Raw genomic sequence first — 15,813 nt, 5'->3', positions numbered from 1 at the left:
GCAGTGGAAGAAGATCGGACTGACATCATATTGTAGTAGCAATAGCAACAAAAAAGACCAAAACATCCCGAATTTGATTGATTTTCAGCATACAAAGTAAAGGGAATCATCTTCATATTCATTCCCAACTGATTGGTTCCAGCATAGGTAGCATCTTCAAGCCACCGAATGAAGCATCAAAGGCAGGCAAGCCCCATCATATGCATCACAGGTGGGATTAGCAGAGGATCCTCCAGAGAGCAACCATCAAAACAAATTCAAGGCAACAGCTTCGGACAACACGTCACAATAAGCAAAAGCAAGCTTCGAATAGATAACTTTGCACCAAAGAGGTACTTAAAAGATAGGGGTGTCGTAGAGGTCACACTAACTGAAGCCAAAAGCAGGAGGAAAATGCTATTCACATGCCTGTTTCATCATTTTTTGCCTTCCCCTATGTTGCAGAATGGTGTCTGGCATATAGAAAACTATACAAACCGTCGCCAACCGCCATTAATGTTCAACACAATTCATTTAATACATGCAATTACAGGAGAAATCATAACATAGCATTCTCGTTACTACCCACTCATTTAAGAAAACAGTGAAACCAAAGTCTAATTGAGCATGGAAATCCTGTTGTCAATGTTTAGTAATATTCCTACCATCCACACGGTCCACCTCGAATCCAAGTCATTTGTCCAAATGGCCCATTTACCTGTATCAAAAGTCAAAACCATTCAAGATCACATTTGTGCTCAGAAGTTATTAAAGGAGAACTTCAAATTCAAGATGAGGGTGATTAGTAGACAAGTCAATGCAAAGAAAATTGATTCGATCCCAAAGCACCCCAAAGTCCTGCAATTTGCCTAACCGTTTTTAAGTCGTAGGATTGGTGTTGTCGGGACACAAAGCCCAGCGCTTCTATAAAACTTAAACTTCTAGCAAGTTTGTTTTATCTTTACTTTTCTAATTGTTCCAATCCGTTTACTTCATCAAGTAAATTAGATTTTTTATCTTTTTGTTGTACTCCAACTTTATTATTCTGATCTAATAAAGTTTGTTCTATATTTTACGTTGTCCTTTCTTTTTCACGCGGTTGGGAAATCTAAGTCGACTTCATTGTGGCAAACCACGAACCTCTTTGTGACTTCACCCTTTGGGTCACACACAATCGCTCTTAGTCACGAAGTCATAAAAAAGAGCATTCAGTCCTTCATGTTGGACACCGACAAGTCTTGGCATGCCCGAGCTCATACCGCACACGCCATTAATTTTTAGTTCACACTTAAGCGGCGAAAAAGTGAGAATCAAACACAGATCAAATGGTGGAGGAAGCCAGCCGGAATTGGCCCCAATCAGCCCAATGAAGCTATTAGCTTGGAACTGTCAGGGATTGGGGGTAGTGCTTCGCCTTCAAACCTCGCCTTCAAATATAAGGTTGAAAACCCCAAGCATAGGGCTAGGTCGTTGGTAGCATAATATCCGGAAGTCCGGGATCGTACCCACAGAGAATTCGAATGTAGCTTAATCGGATTGTTGGTTTTATATGGTGGATTGTGGCGTTTAAGACGGCCAACTTGATTTTGCTTTGAAACGATGAAAATTGCCAAGGCAAAAGACTAGGATAACGCTTAATAAACTAAAATGAGGCAAGTCTAGGGATCGTCTAACCCTTGACAAAGGATGTTACCGGTTCTCAATATAACTCAGGCGAGAGCCACGACCGCGTGCTCACGCCCGGAAGATTTAGCTTTAATGACTACGTTTATCAAAAGATGTGATTAACCGGAATTACATCAACCTGTTTTTGCTAAAGTATCTAACACGTAGGGGGCCACGAGCCCTCGGTATGTCGCTTGCCAAGACCGCTTGACTAAACTTCATACCAAGGAGTTAACACGCCTCGCTTAGACCAAAAAGGTTAGGTTCATGAAATTCCGAAAACCAAGATTTTAAGCCCGAAGGTTTGAGAACCAAATAACCACCTAAGTACTCGGGAAAGATTACCCCGAGACTTGGCCTATCAACTACTCACACATAGCTAAAGCATGAAAGAAAGCATAAAAACGAGACATGACTTTTAACCGATGAAAACGAAAACAAACTTGATATTATAAAAGATCTAGTCCGTAGGAACAACTTTAATAAACGAGAAATTAACAAACGAGAATTACTTACTTGAGTTCTAAGAGATTACACTATGAAAAGCTTCAAGAACATTAATGGAGGAAAACTTAAAGCTAATTATTAACTAGATACAAAGGGGAGAGAGGAGACCCCTATTTATACACAATGGGTTTCTCTCTCCTCAAATATCTAAAAACATACTATAAGTAGCAAGTATTCCATAAATGGAAAGTCTAAAAAGTAGCAAAATATCTGGTCGGAAGCTCTCCGTATCGATACAGAATAAGCAAAGTATCGATACCACATCGTTAAGCTGAAAAGGCCAATCTCCCGTAACAATCCCGTATCGATACAGATTATGTCCGTATCGATACGGGACTCTCTGCTTAGAAAGGTAACAAACGCGTATCGATACGGTCCAAAATCCGTATCGATACGGGGAGCTTATCTCTGATCTTCAGGCCAGCCTCCAAAACTTGACACCCGACGACCGTTGGCTTGCCCGATGCTCCTCGCCTTCGTTCTTTGGTCACTTTGGCACAAGTTCCACCGAGCAATGAGTCTTGAATTAACTTGGGGGTTTGCTTTGGACTCAAAATACGCCTTTTAAGGGCGTTTTGCCTGAAACACTAAACAAACTACCTTACGAGCAATATCGGCTAAAAACGACAATAAAAGCTAAAAGCACTTCTAACTAACGGACTTAAGCACCACGATCAAGCAATCTTAGGTGCGTATCACACCCCCCAACTTGAGCGTTGCTAGCCCCTAGCAACAAAAATAGAAACTAAAGGAAATAAAGAACGCCTGACCATCCTTCCGACAGAGCTACTTAGCACCTACTCAAACTGCAACTAATTGGCAAGAGTTAAAATAACTTAATTATTCCAAAACAACTCGCAGCCAACAATTGAGCGATCAACTAACTATTGAGCAAGTTATAATCAAGTATCCAAAACGAGCGCCAAAAGACAAAAGACGGATATGAAGCTATAACTTAACCAATTCCAACCAATGCAACCATATCCCACAAGAAAAGTGCTCGAATTAGGCACGGGGAACAAAAATACCATGCCTTATAAGTGGAGAGCACCATTAAACAGAACTTACGACTAAACGATTGAAAACTGAATTGCCGAAAGAAAGCATGCCACAAACTAAAAATACTAGCTATCAGGCAATAAATCGAAATGGAATCAAGGCATATTAAAGATCTACTAAGGGCTTCATAGCATATATTGACCTTGGTTTTAAATCAAAGAACGGTTAGCAAAATAGGATAGCGGCCATATACTAGCTTGGTTCAACTACCCTTGGCCGCCTCCAACTCCAACTACCAAGTCATAGGCCACATGCCGGCCTCAACAAAAACTTACTAAACTATTAAGTCAGAGTTAAACTAAACCAAACTAAACTAAAAACAACGAAATAAAAGATAAGAGGTGGGCTGTCAACCACCAAGCACCCCGACCAAGTTGAGGGATTTCCAACTACTCCACCGACTCTACTCGTCATCCACAAACACTGGCTCATCCCCAGCAAAATCATCGTTGTCCTCATCAGGCTCCTCGGGCGGTGGCACATATTGCTCACTGGCTTGCCCCACTCCTTGGCTCAGAACCCAGTCTAACTTATGATCAATCTTCCGCTGCCTCCTTGCATTGGCTCGGGTCTCCTTTTTCAGTTTCTTCAAGCATCCCATAGTGGCCACCCCTTGGCAAAACAGCAATTTGTTCCAAGCAGCCGACTTTGCACCCTTTGGTGGCAAAGTGGTCAAGTACTCCCCACGTGGGGCAGCAGCAGCAGTAGGTCGGGACTGAGAGATACTCCGGGTGAGTATGGAACTGTTAATATCCCCCGGATTGAGCTTTTCACGCTCCGGAAACTTGGAAGCGGGAACCTTCTGAGCCAAACACATAACGGTCACCAAACACGAAAAAGGCAATCTAGAGTTGGTTGGGGCCTTGGCTTTGAAATCAATCATCTCCTGAAATATAACCTTTGCCCAGTCACACACCACATTCGGATTCATGAACGCGTGAATCATCCCCCCTTCGTAGCTATCCGGCTTGTTCTCCGTACCCCTCGGATTGAAATTGTGATGCACTAGCTGATTGACAAGCCGATATACCTCCTTAAACCTTCCCGGCACATGAGGGAGACTTGCCTCCCTAGGATTTTTGTACAATTCCTGAACAACGGTCTCATCCGCCACATACTCCTCATCGGGATAATTCACATCATCCGCGGGTGGTTGGCGGTAATTCAAAACCCGTGCAATAAACCCTGAAGTCACCTCGATAGTAATCTTCCCAATTTTTGATGTTACCTTGGCATCATCCTTCTTCTCATCCTCCTCAGGCGGAATTTTCATGTTTTTGTAAAATTCTACGACAAGCTCTTTGTTGTAACTAGGGTTAGGGGCCAGGTAGTAAGACAAACCTTGGTCGCGGATGCGACGAACAAACGGATTCTCGATACCAAGGTTGTCGACGTCAACATGTCGCTCATTCTTGAACCCCCGGTTCCGAATCCCTTCTTCCCATTTCTTTTGAGTTGCGGCACGAATTTCAGCCGCCGTCCTCCTCTTAGCCCGGCTTCGCTTTTGCGGGTTTGCAATCATTTCCTCCTCCTCCTCCATTTCCTGCACTATCTCCTCCGCTTGTTGCGAAGAAGAAGCCGGAGCCTTGCCCTTGGAAACCACAGTCTTTGTTCTCACCATTGCATGCAAAACCTACCAAACAGAACAATATCCCAAATCTTGAAACAAAATACTACCGAAAACAACCCAGATTGCAGCCAGGAACGTGCAAATTTCAGCAAAAATAGGCGGCCAGACAGAATCCACAACACTTCTGAGTTGTACTACACAGAGTTTGCTTCTAAACTTAAGTACACAAATGGTAACTTCGCCATGCAATTCCAGTCCCAAAACCAATCAAAATTTCAAAAATCTAGGAAACAGGGGTTCATGGGTGATTTCGGAAGTTGGGGTTTAGAACATGGTAGGATGATTCAAAATAGCAATGCATGGCAATATAGTGGGTAATCAAGGTTTGGAGTTAATATAGAGGAGGAACAATGGAAGATTATGCGCATAGAGAGAGAGAGAGAGGATTTACCTTAATACGAGTAGGATTTGACTTGAAATCCTTGAAAACCTTTGGAATTCCTTCAAAGCTTGGAGTTTTGGGGAGAGATTATGGAGTTTTGGGGTTGATTTTGGTGTTTTTGGGGTTGGGTTTCGAAGAGCTTGGGCGGTTATGGAGGGTTAGTGAGAGAGAATGGAGTTTGGGAAGATGAAGAGGCCGACCTTGATAACTGCAGATTTCGACTTTAACCCACGCGTATCGATACGGTCCAAAATCCGTATCGATACGGGTCTTTCTGATTGCCCACGAACAAACGCGTATCGATACGCCTTACGTGCTGTATCGATACGGGTGTGTTATCTCCAGAAGTTCAACTTTGCCACCCGATAGCCAATGCCGACGCCCAGAGCCACTTTTAAGATACACCCGGAGCCTGTAATCCTGAAGCCCGCCCCAGCAAAGCTTAAAACCAACTTCCAACCATCCACCCAAACATCCGGTTTCCTATGGATAAGAGTGAGACGCGGACTAGGCTTTATTTTTAAAGGACAATGAGACTCTCTTGTGGTTTTAATCAAGCGAAGATGGCCTTGTATCATTTCTTACATATGCCATAGATTCCGAAGCGATTTAAAGTAGATAACGAATACGTTTAGGCATGACATGAGATTAAAACCTAACTAAGAATATACTGAGAACCATCAACGGGATATGGGTCAAACCTGCTCACAACACACTCAACATTTAATTTCTCGCCCTTTAGCATGCATACGAGTTGGACAGAACAAGTTTAACAAAAATATTTACACGAACTCTTGCCAATTAATGAACTATTGACCACGTGCTAAGTTGATCCATTCCACTAACTTGTAATAACGGAAGGATTGATCTACCAAAAACGAAAAATTTAAACAAAACGCATAAAACATAAATATCCGATTTATGTCCCTCCCCCCAACTTGAAATATGCTATGCCCTCATAGCATGGAGAACAACAGTAGGGAAAAAGGAACAAAAGCTCTTACCTACGGGGGAATGTCAACCCCCAGATACCTCGACCAAGTTGGAGGTTTTTGCGCCACCGGCTCCGTTTGTCATCCGAACGGCTTCCAAGGTCGACTCCTTCGGCTCTTCCAACGAAACCACAGCTAGTCACACAGGATCATGGCCAAAACTTTATTGGACTAACAACCGCGACACGTAATCGCACCCATGCTTAGGGCTCCTGAATGCCTCAATCACTCCGACGTTAGATCCAATCCACCAAGGCTGGTGTGGTAGCACGTACACCCTGCAAAAGACTTAAGCTCGGACTACCTACTAAGAGCCAAATGACATTAGAACCGCCCGGCTCGTGTTATCCGGGCGCCAACAAACATATATACAAAGAAAAACAAAGGACACCACCCGATTTTCACGCAATCTTACGAGTCATACTTTTCGTCCCGTGTCTCACCAAGTAGGCAAAACGCGGGTGGCTATACTAGACCATCAAAGTTGTTACATCATGCCCGAAGTAAAATTCACCGCTTGACCTCGCCAAGCAATTAAGCCCAGCGTTCCCTATGATCAAAACAAAGTGAAGCAAGACAGAGCCTAGTGCCAAAGCCCGGGAATATCAAGCCGCACCCAAAGACCTAAATTGCCCCCGATAGGGACATATCTGGTGAGCATGGATCGTTAACGGCAAACTACGACAAAGAAGGACTAATTAAAGCCCAATACAATGATGCGTTGGTGAAATCTTTTGGTGAGAAAATCCCGCAACATGAGAAATAAGCAGAAAGCAGAAACGCAGTATTTACAAATGTACAAATATACAGAATTTAATATCAGAACTCGGAGCGTCCAAGTCACAGCTGGACTCCGCCAAACAATGAAGTCCAGCGTCCCCTAAGATCGTAACCAGGCAGGCACAAGATAGAGCCAAGTGCGGTAATGGAGCACGGGAATATCAAGGCCTAACCTAAGATCTATACCGCCCCCGTTGGGGCTAATCTGGAAGACGTGAGTGGTTCACTGTGAATTACTCCTATCAGAAAAGCTAACGAAAGCCTTATGTCACTGATATTAAAAATTGCCCTTACTAACCGGAGCTGGGCACACGATCCTTTTTTTAGTAGCGGCGTGCGAAGCTACATATACCCAAGTCAATGGAGGGTACCCCCTACCCGGGGGCCGGGTCCGACAAACAATTAAGTTCAGCGGTTACGCTTTCGCTCCCCGTGCAAATTAGAGTAACACAAGCTAAAACGAGGGGCCATCCGTGTAAACGGGATCGGCCAAGACCTCATCGGGCTCGCGAGCTTCAAAGCCACCAAGGAAAGGCTTAAGCCGCTGACCGTTAACTTTAAAAGAGGAACCGCTACGCATGCTCTCTACTTCTATTGCCCCGTGAGGGGACACATTTTTGACAACATAAGGTCCGGCCCAACGTGAGCGCAACTTCCCGGGATGCAAGTGCAATCGAGAATTATACAACAAGACTTGCTGACCGGGCGCAAAGTTTTTAATCACAATCTTATTATCATGCTTGGCTTTGAGTTTAGATTTGTAAGTGCTAGAGTGATCGTAAGCATTGTACCTCAACTCCTCGAGTTCCGTCAATTGGAGCTTGCGGCGGGCACCAGCTTGTACCATATTGAAATTTAGTTTCTTAATGGCCCAATACGCTTTATGCTCAAGCTCGACTGGCAAGTGGCATGCTTTCCCGTAAACTAACCGATAAGGTGACATTCCCAAGATAGTCTTGTACGCAGTACGGTAAGCCCACAAAGCATCGACCAAGCGAGTTGACCAATCTTTACGGGTAGGATTAACCGTCTTCTCCAAGATATGTTTAATCTCTCGATTTGCAAGCTCCGCTTGGCCATTGGTTTGCGGGTGATAAGCCGTTGAGACTTTGTGAATGATGGAATACTTTCGCAAGAGGGCCGCAATGGATCGGTTGCAAAAGTGGGACCCTTGATCACTAATGATAGCCCTGGGCATACCAAAGCGCGCCAAAATGTACTCACGGAGAAATTCAACGACCACTTGGGCGTCATTAGTACGAGTGGGGATGGCTTCCACCCATTTGGAGACATAGTCAACGGCCAACAAGATGTAGAGGTACCCAAAAGATGTAGAAAATGGCCCCATGAAGTCGATACCCCAACAGTCAAACACTTCAATAATCAAAATGGGGGTAAGCGGCATCTCATTACGTCACGTCACGCACCCCAGAAGTTGACAGCGCGCACATGACCGGCAGAAAGCAAACGTATCCTTGTACAATTGTGGCCAATAGAATCCGCACTGTAAAATCTTAGCGGCGGTCTTTTTGAACGAGAAATGGCCGCCACAAGCCTCCGTGTGGCAAAACTGGATAACACTATGTTGCTCAGACTCGGGCACACAACGGCGAACAAGTTGGTCGGCGCAATACTTAAACAAATACGGGTCGTCAAAAGAGAACCGTTTCACCTCGGCCAAAAACCGACGCTGCTCCTGCAAATTCCAATGTCCAGGCATAAGACCGGTGACTAAGTAGTTCACTATATCCGCGTACCATGGAGCCGTAGTGATGGAGAACAGCTGCTCATCGGGAAAGGAGTCACCGATAGGAATGTGCGATGTATGATCTTCGAATTCTAATCGAGACAAATGATCGGCCACCACATTCTCGACACCCTTCTTGTCTTTAATAGTGAGGTCAAACTCTTGTAGGAGTAAAATCCACCGAATCAAACGCGCCTTGGCATCCTGCTTCGTGAAAAGGTACTTGAGAGCCGAATGATCGGTGTACACGGTAATCGGAGCCCCCACTAGATAAGACCGGAACTTGTCCAGCGCAAAGACTATGGCAAGCAACTCCTTCTCCGTAGTGGAATAGTTCATTTGAGCCTCATTGAGCGTCTTGCTTGCATAGTAGATAACGTACGGCTCTTTCCCTTTCCTTTGGCCCAAAACAGCTCCAACGGCGTAATCACTGGCGTCACACATGAGCTCGAAGGGCAATTCCCAATCCGGCGATCGCACTATAGGTGGAGAGGTGAGACTAGACTTTAGCTTGGCAAAGGCGGCCTCGCAACCCGGCGTCCACTCGAACGGCACATCTTTGGCGAGCAAATGACATAAAGGCCGGGCAATTGCACTAAAATCTTTGATAAACCGCCGATAGAAACCAGCATGCCCCAAGAAAGAGCGGATATCCTTCAAACACTTTGGAGTCGGAAGACTCCCAATCAAATCAATTTTTGCCCGATCCACTTCGATGCCTTTCGAAGAAACAATATGGCCGAGTACAATGCCTTCGGTCACCATGAAGTGACATTTCTCCCAATTCAGCACTAGGTTCTTTTCCTCGCACCGGGCCAATACTAACCCCAAGTTGGTAAGACAAACCTCAAAGGAGTCACCAAAAACTGAGAAGTCGTCCATGAATACTTCCATAATTTTCTCCACCATGTCACTGAATAAACCCATAATACACCGCGTGAAGGTACCGGGGGCGTTGCAAAGCCCGAACGGCATACGACGATACGCAAAGGTCCCGAATGGGCACGTGAAAGTAGTTTTCTCTTGATCTTCCAAGGCCACCTCAATCTGATTATAACCGGAGTACCCGTCCAAAAAGCAGTAGAACTTATGCCCGGCCACTCTCTCCAAAATTTGATCGATGAAGGGAAGGGGAAAATGGTCCTTTCGGGTACTGGCGTTCAGCTTCCGATAATCAATGCACACCCTCCAGCCAGTCTGAACACGCATTGGAATAAGCTCATCCTTGTCGTTTTTCACCACAGTCACCCCAGACTTCTTTGGCACCACTTGTATCGGGCTCACCCACTTGGAATCTGCTATCGGGTAAATAATGCCAACATCCAACAATTTAAGAACTTCGGCGCGCACCACATCCTTCATAATCGGGTTTAATCGTCGTTGAGGCTGGCGAGAGGGCTTAACATCCTCCTCCATGTAAATGTGATGGGAGCATAGAGATCCATCTATTCCTTTGATATCGGCTATGGACCATCCAATAGCCTTTGAATGTGTCCTCAACTTAGAGAGGAGTTGAGATTCCTGAAGTTCGGTGAGGGCGGAGGAAATTACTACCGGGTATGTTTGGCCGTCGCCAAGATAGGCGTACTTGAGGGTATCCGGTAGTGGTTTCAACTCAAGCACTGGGGGTTCCATGCTAGACGGAACGGCTCACTTATCAATAAAGGGCAGCTCCTCAAATTTAGGGACCCATGGGGTTATACCACACATCTCTTCCTCATCCAGCAAAGAGCACAAGTACGCAACCTCAGGGGCTTCAAGAAAATCGGCCTCGGCAGACGTCAGGGCGAGTTCCAACTGATCTTTGCAAATAAACGTAGTGATGTGGTCTTGAACAAGTGAATCGACCATGCTTACTCCGCACACATCCTCGTCATCTCCCAATTGGCTACTGATATGGAACATGTTGACTTGCATCTTCATGTTGCCAAAACTCATGTTAAGGCGGCCGTCCCGGCAATGAATGACGGCGTCGGATGTTGCCAAAAACGGCCGGCCAAGAATGATTGGGACGGACGATTGAGCTGCCGGCACCGAGCATGTATCAAGAACTACGAAGTCGACTGGGTACACGAACTGGTCAACTTGAACAAGAACATCTTCGACCACCCCTTTGGGAACTCGAATACTCCGATCGGCTAGTTGTAAAGTCACCCGAGTTGGCTTCATCTCTCCCAAACCGAGTTGTTCATAGACCGAGAACGGGAGGAGGTTTACACTTGCCCCCAAATCAAGAAGAGCCTTTTCACAAACCTTACCCCCGATGGTGATGGATATCGTGGGACAGCCCGGATCATTATACTTGGGCGGAAGGGTTGATTGGAAGAGTGAGCTCACTTGTTCAGTCAAGAACACCTTCTTCTGCACTTGGAGTTGCCGTTTGTGAGTGCACAACTCCTTCAAAAATTTGGCGTATGATGGAATCTGTTTAATAGCATCAAGCAAAGGAAGGTTAACCGTCACTTTCTTAAGAACTTCATAGATATCACTGTTCAAATTTGGCTTGGCAGGCGACTTAAGTCGGTTAGGATATGGAGCGGGAACGGTGAAAGCGGGCGGAACCTCGACTTCTTTGGCTTTTCCCTTTTCTTCTTCTTTAAGAACCGGTTTGGGAGATTCCCCATTTGGCACTGTGGGCTTCAATAGTGCCGGAAAGGGTAACAAGATTTGCGCAACCGGCGGCTCCACTTGAGCATTATCAACCGTCTTCCCACTTCTCAACGATATTATGGCCTTTGCTTGCTCGGGGAAAGTCACCGAAGAGCCTTGTGCAAAGTGTTGGCCTTGAGGGTTTGGTTGAGGTTGGGTAGGTAGTTTTCCTTTCTCTTGTTGCAAAACACCGATAGCCGTTGTTAATTTACCCACTTGATTCCTTATGTCGTTCATCGCTTGGGTGGTTTGCTCATTAGTGGTCGTTTGCATTTGACAGAATGCATTCAGAGTATCCTCCAGAGAACGTCGTGGAGGTGGGGCTGGTTGCTGCTGAAATTGATTTTGCCCTTGGAATTGGCTCGGTGGTATGAATCCTGGCGGGCCTTGAGATTGTGCCGGAGGAAAACGTGGCTGACCCTGAAACTGAGATTGGCGCCATGTTTGATTCTGAGAAGGAGGAGGACCTTGAGAAGTTGACGAGCCGGCCTCATTCTGGTTACTCCAACGGAAAGCCGGATTAGATCTCAACCCCGGATTATAAGTGTTGGAATATGGATCCCAACGTTGATTCAGTGCACATACTTCTTCTGGGAGTTGATTATAGTGTTGCCGAAGGGTGGGGATGGTATGACAGTTGTCGGTCGAATGACCCGTAGTCTCGCAAATGACACAAACTTCTTCCACTTGGCGAACCTCTTTCACCTCTTTCACTTCTGTCGCTTCTTTTGCTTCTTTTGCTTGGACCGAATCTAGCTTCATTCTGTCCAACTTTAACGATAGCTCATCCAACCGCGTCTCAAGACCGTTATGCTCATTCACTGAAAACTTACCGGAGCCTCCCGGTCCTTGATTTCTCATAGCTTGGTCACCCGGATCAATGTATTGCCAAGTTTGAGCTCTTTCGGCCAAAGCATCTAAGAATTCCCAAGCGGCGTCGAGGTCCTTTCCCATAAAGTCACCGCTCCCCATAGTATCCAAAAGCTGCTTAGAATCCCGATCACAACCCAAATAGAAATAGTTGATCACAAGATACATGGGAAAATTGTGGTGTGGGACAGCTGCAAGCAAATCCTTGTAACGCTCCCAATACTTGTAGAAAACCTCCCCATCTTTTTGCTTGAAATTCTGAATTTGATCCATGAGGAGCTTGGTTCGGCTGACCGGGAAGAACTTGGTGGTGAACACATCTTGCACTTCCCCCCATGTGAGCAAGGAGCGGACCTTCAAAGAATGGAACCACTGCTTAGCCTTGTCCTTGAGCGAAAAGGGAAATAGCTTCAGGCGAGCTTGATCTAGCTGACCCGGCCCGGTCACAAAAGTGCTAACGATAGTTTCGAATTCCCGAATGTGGGCATAAGGATCCTCCAATTCACGCCCTCGAAACTCTGGGATAACCCGATGGTACTCTGGCTTGAAAGCAAACGCATTGGCGGCAGTGCAAGTGGGAATGACTATGGGGGAGACGTGTGGACCTCTTTCTGGCGTTAAATAATCGCGCAAAGTGCGAGCTGCTGGTTGATCTGCCATTGGGCTTAATGGAGGTGATAGCTCGCGAGATGCAGATCGATGTAGCCGATTCGATAAAGGGCTACGATAGATATTGAGCATACAACCTGCACAGTCCAATAAAGCAGACTAGAGGGGCTATGCTGCCGCCTCGTTCACAAACAGTCTCGTGGGGTTATGCCACCACCACGGCTATAGAAGCAACAATAAAAATAAGGTAAAAGGCAATTGATGCTCGACTAGCTTCGTTAAACCTCAAGTCGAATTGGTGGCTCGGTTAGAGGTATCCGCTAAGCCGAGCTCAAAGTACACAAATGAAAAAGAAACGGAGTACTTACAATGGTTTGTCGATCCTCCAAATAAGCTATAAAAGAAATCCCCGGCAACGGCGCCAAAAATGCTTCGCCTTCAAACCTCACCTTCAAATATAAGGTTGAAAACCCCAAGCGTAGGGCTAGGTCGTTGGTAGCATAATATCCGGAAGTCCGGGATCGTACCCACAGAGAATTCGAATGTAGCTTAATCGGATTGTTGGTTTTATATGGTGGATTGTGGCGTTTAAGACGGCCAACTTGATTTTGCTTTGAAACGATGAAAATTGCCAAGGCAAAAGACTAGGATAACGCTTAATAAACTAAAATGAGGCAAGTCTAGGGATCGTCTAACCCTTGACAAAGGATGTTACCGGTTCTCAATATAACTCAGGCGAGAGCCACGACCGCGTGCTCACGCCCGGAAGATTTAGCTTTAATGACTACGTTTATCAAAAGATGTGATTAACCGGAATTACATCAACCTGTTTTTGCTAAAGTATCTAACACGTAGGGGGCCACGAGCCCTCGGTATGTCGCTTGCCAAGACCGCTTGACTAAACTTCATACCAAGGAGTTAACACGCCTCGCTTAGACCAAAAAGGTTAGGTTCATGAAATTCCGAAAACCAAGATTTTAAGCCCGAAGGTTTGAGAACCAAATAACCACCTAAGTACTCGGGAAAGATTACCCCGAGACTTGGCCTATCAACTACTCACACATAGCTAAAGCATGAAAGAAAGCATAAAAACGAGACATGACTTTTAACCGATGAAAACGAAAACAAACTTGATATTATAAAAGATCTAGTCCGTAGGAACAACTTTAATAAACGAGAAATTAACAAACGAGAATTACTTACTTGAGTTCTAAGAGATTACACTATGAAAAGCTTCAAGAACATTAATGGAGGAAAACTTAAAGCTAATTATTAACTAGATACAAAGGGGAGAGAGGAGACCCCTATTTATACACAATGGGTTTCTCTCTCCTCAAATATCTAAAAACATACTATAAGTAGCAAGTATTCCATAAATGGAAAGTCTAAAAAGTAGCAAAATATCTGGTCGGAAGCTCTCCGTATCGATACAGAATAAGCAAAGTATCGATACCACATCGTTAAGCTGAAAAGGCCAATCTCCCGTAACAATCCCGTATCGATACAGATTATGTCCGTATCGATACGGGACTCTCTGCTTAGAAAGGTAACAAACGCGTATCGATACGGTCCAAAATCCGTATCGATACGGGGAGCTTATCTCTGATCTTCAGGCCAGCCTCCAAAACTTGACACCCGACGACCGTTGGCTTGCCCGATGCTCCTCGCCTTCGTTCTTTGGTCACTTTGGCACAAGTTCCACCGAGCAATGAGTCTTGAATTAACTTGGGGGTTTGCTTTGGACTCAAAATACGCCTTTTAAGGGCGTTTTGCCTGAAACACTAAACAAACTACCTTACGAGCAATATCGGCTAAAAACGACAATAAAAGCTAAAAGCACTTCTAACTAACGGACTTAAGCACCACGATCAAGCAATCTTAGGTGCGTATCAGGTAGCTTGTAGGCTCCAATCCCCCCAGCTGGTTTTTCTTTCCGAAACGAAAAACCAGTTTTGTAGAATTGATATTATTCGAAAATTTATTGGGATGGACTACGTTAGAGTTGTTGATCCTTTCGCGAGGGTACTTTCTGTACTATGGAAGAAGGACTTGAAGGTTAGTTTTGTCGATTTGGGATACACAGGCTATCCATTCACTTGGGTCAACAGACGTATGGGAGATGGGCTTATCAAAGAAAGGCTCGATAGGGTGTTTGTGTCAACAGAATGGAGGGCATGGTATGATAGAGCACAAGTACAGCATCTGTTTTCTGTGGGTTCAGATCACGCAGCGTTACTTTAGGACACTAACCCAACTCAATCTAAGCCGCTCATAGCTTTCCGTTTTGATTGTAGGTGGGCTAGTGACCCTGAAAGCCTCTGCTGGTTCGGGGAAGTTAGAGGCTCTAAGATGTATAAGGTTTTTCAACGAGTGAAAAAACTGCCGTCATGAGTTGAGGAGGTGGAGTAAGGCCAAGGATTTTAATTCGAGAAGAAAGATTATTGAGTTGCAGCAGAAACTGAAGGATATATCCTCACCAAGGGGCTATTGGGGAGGTACAACATCCGGAAAAGGAATTAGGCAAGGCTTGGGAACAGGAGGAATCGTTTTGGAGGCAAAAATACAAGAAAGTTTGGATGGTGAAAGGAGATTGTAATTCCTCCTTTTTCCATGCCAAAGTGGATCAGAGACGGAGGCGTAACAGGATAACTGGAGTTCATAAAGAGAATGGGGACTTGTCCGAAGATGAAGGGGAGGTGGCAGCTGAATTTGTGGCCTATTTCCAGAAATTGTTCCAATCAGAGGGTTCTTCTGATGTTGGGGAGATTCTGAATGCAATCGAGTCAAGAGTTACTACGAATATTAATCATACCCTCACTCAAAGCTTCAGTAATCAAGAGATCACAACCAGCAGCAACAGAGCATGTCTAGTAACATCAGCAGACCTAGAACCAAATTAAAACAGACATCAACATTAGCTAAGGCATAGAATATAACTGAGAAG

General features: G+C 45.2%; 1 protein-coding gene across 1 annotated transcript; it reads right to left on the bottom strand.

Annotated features, from left to right (window-relative positions):
• Positions 1–10,391: 10,391 nt before the first annotated feature.
• LOC131328345 (uncharacterized) lies at positions 10,392–12,920 on the bottom strand. The gene is made up of 3 exons (XM_058361295.1): positions 12,555–12,920; positions 11,582–12,374; positions 10,392–11,479 (listed from the first exon to the last, which is right to left on the bottom strand). The coding sequence occupies exons 1-3, from the start codon at positions 12,918–12,920 to the stop codon at positions 10,392–10,394; spliced, it is 2,247 nt and encodes a 748-aa protein (XP_058217278.1).
• Positions 12,921–15,813: the final 2,893 nt, after the last annotated feature.

This window comes from Rhododendron vialii, chromosome 6a (genome assembly GCF_030253575.1).
Source record: "Rhododendron vialii isolate Sample 1 chromosome 6a, ASM3025357v1".
NCBI classification, from domain to species: domain Eukaryota; kingdom Viridiplantae; phylum Streptophyta; class Magnoliopsida; order Ericales; family Ericaceae; genus Rhododendron; species Rhododendron vialii.
This window is presented reverse-complemented; position numbering and strand designations above follow the sequence as displayed.

What these genes read in the sequence shown, in the direction of transcription:
- LOC131328345 (XM_058361295.1), bottom strand. Translation starts at nt 12,920, where the DNA reads ATGGCAGATCAACCAGCAGCTCGCACTTTGCGCGATTATTTAACGCCA. An exon ending in TCACCACCAAGTTCTTCCCG is followed by an intron (nt 12,375 to 12,554) that starts GTCAGCCGAACC and finishes GATTCTAAGCAG; the next exon opens with CTTTTGGATACTATGGGGAG. An exon ending in TAAATTAACAACGGCTATCG is followed by an intron (nt 11,480 to 11,581) that starts GTGTTTTGCAAC and finishes TCCCCGAGCAAG; the next exon opens with CAAAGGCCATAATATCGTTG.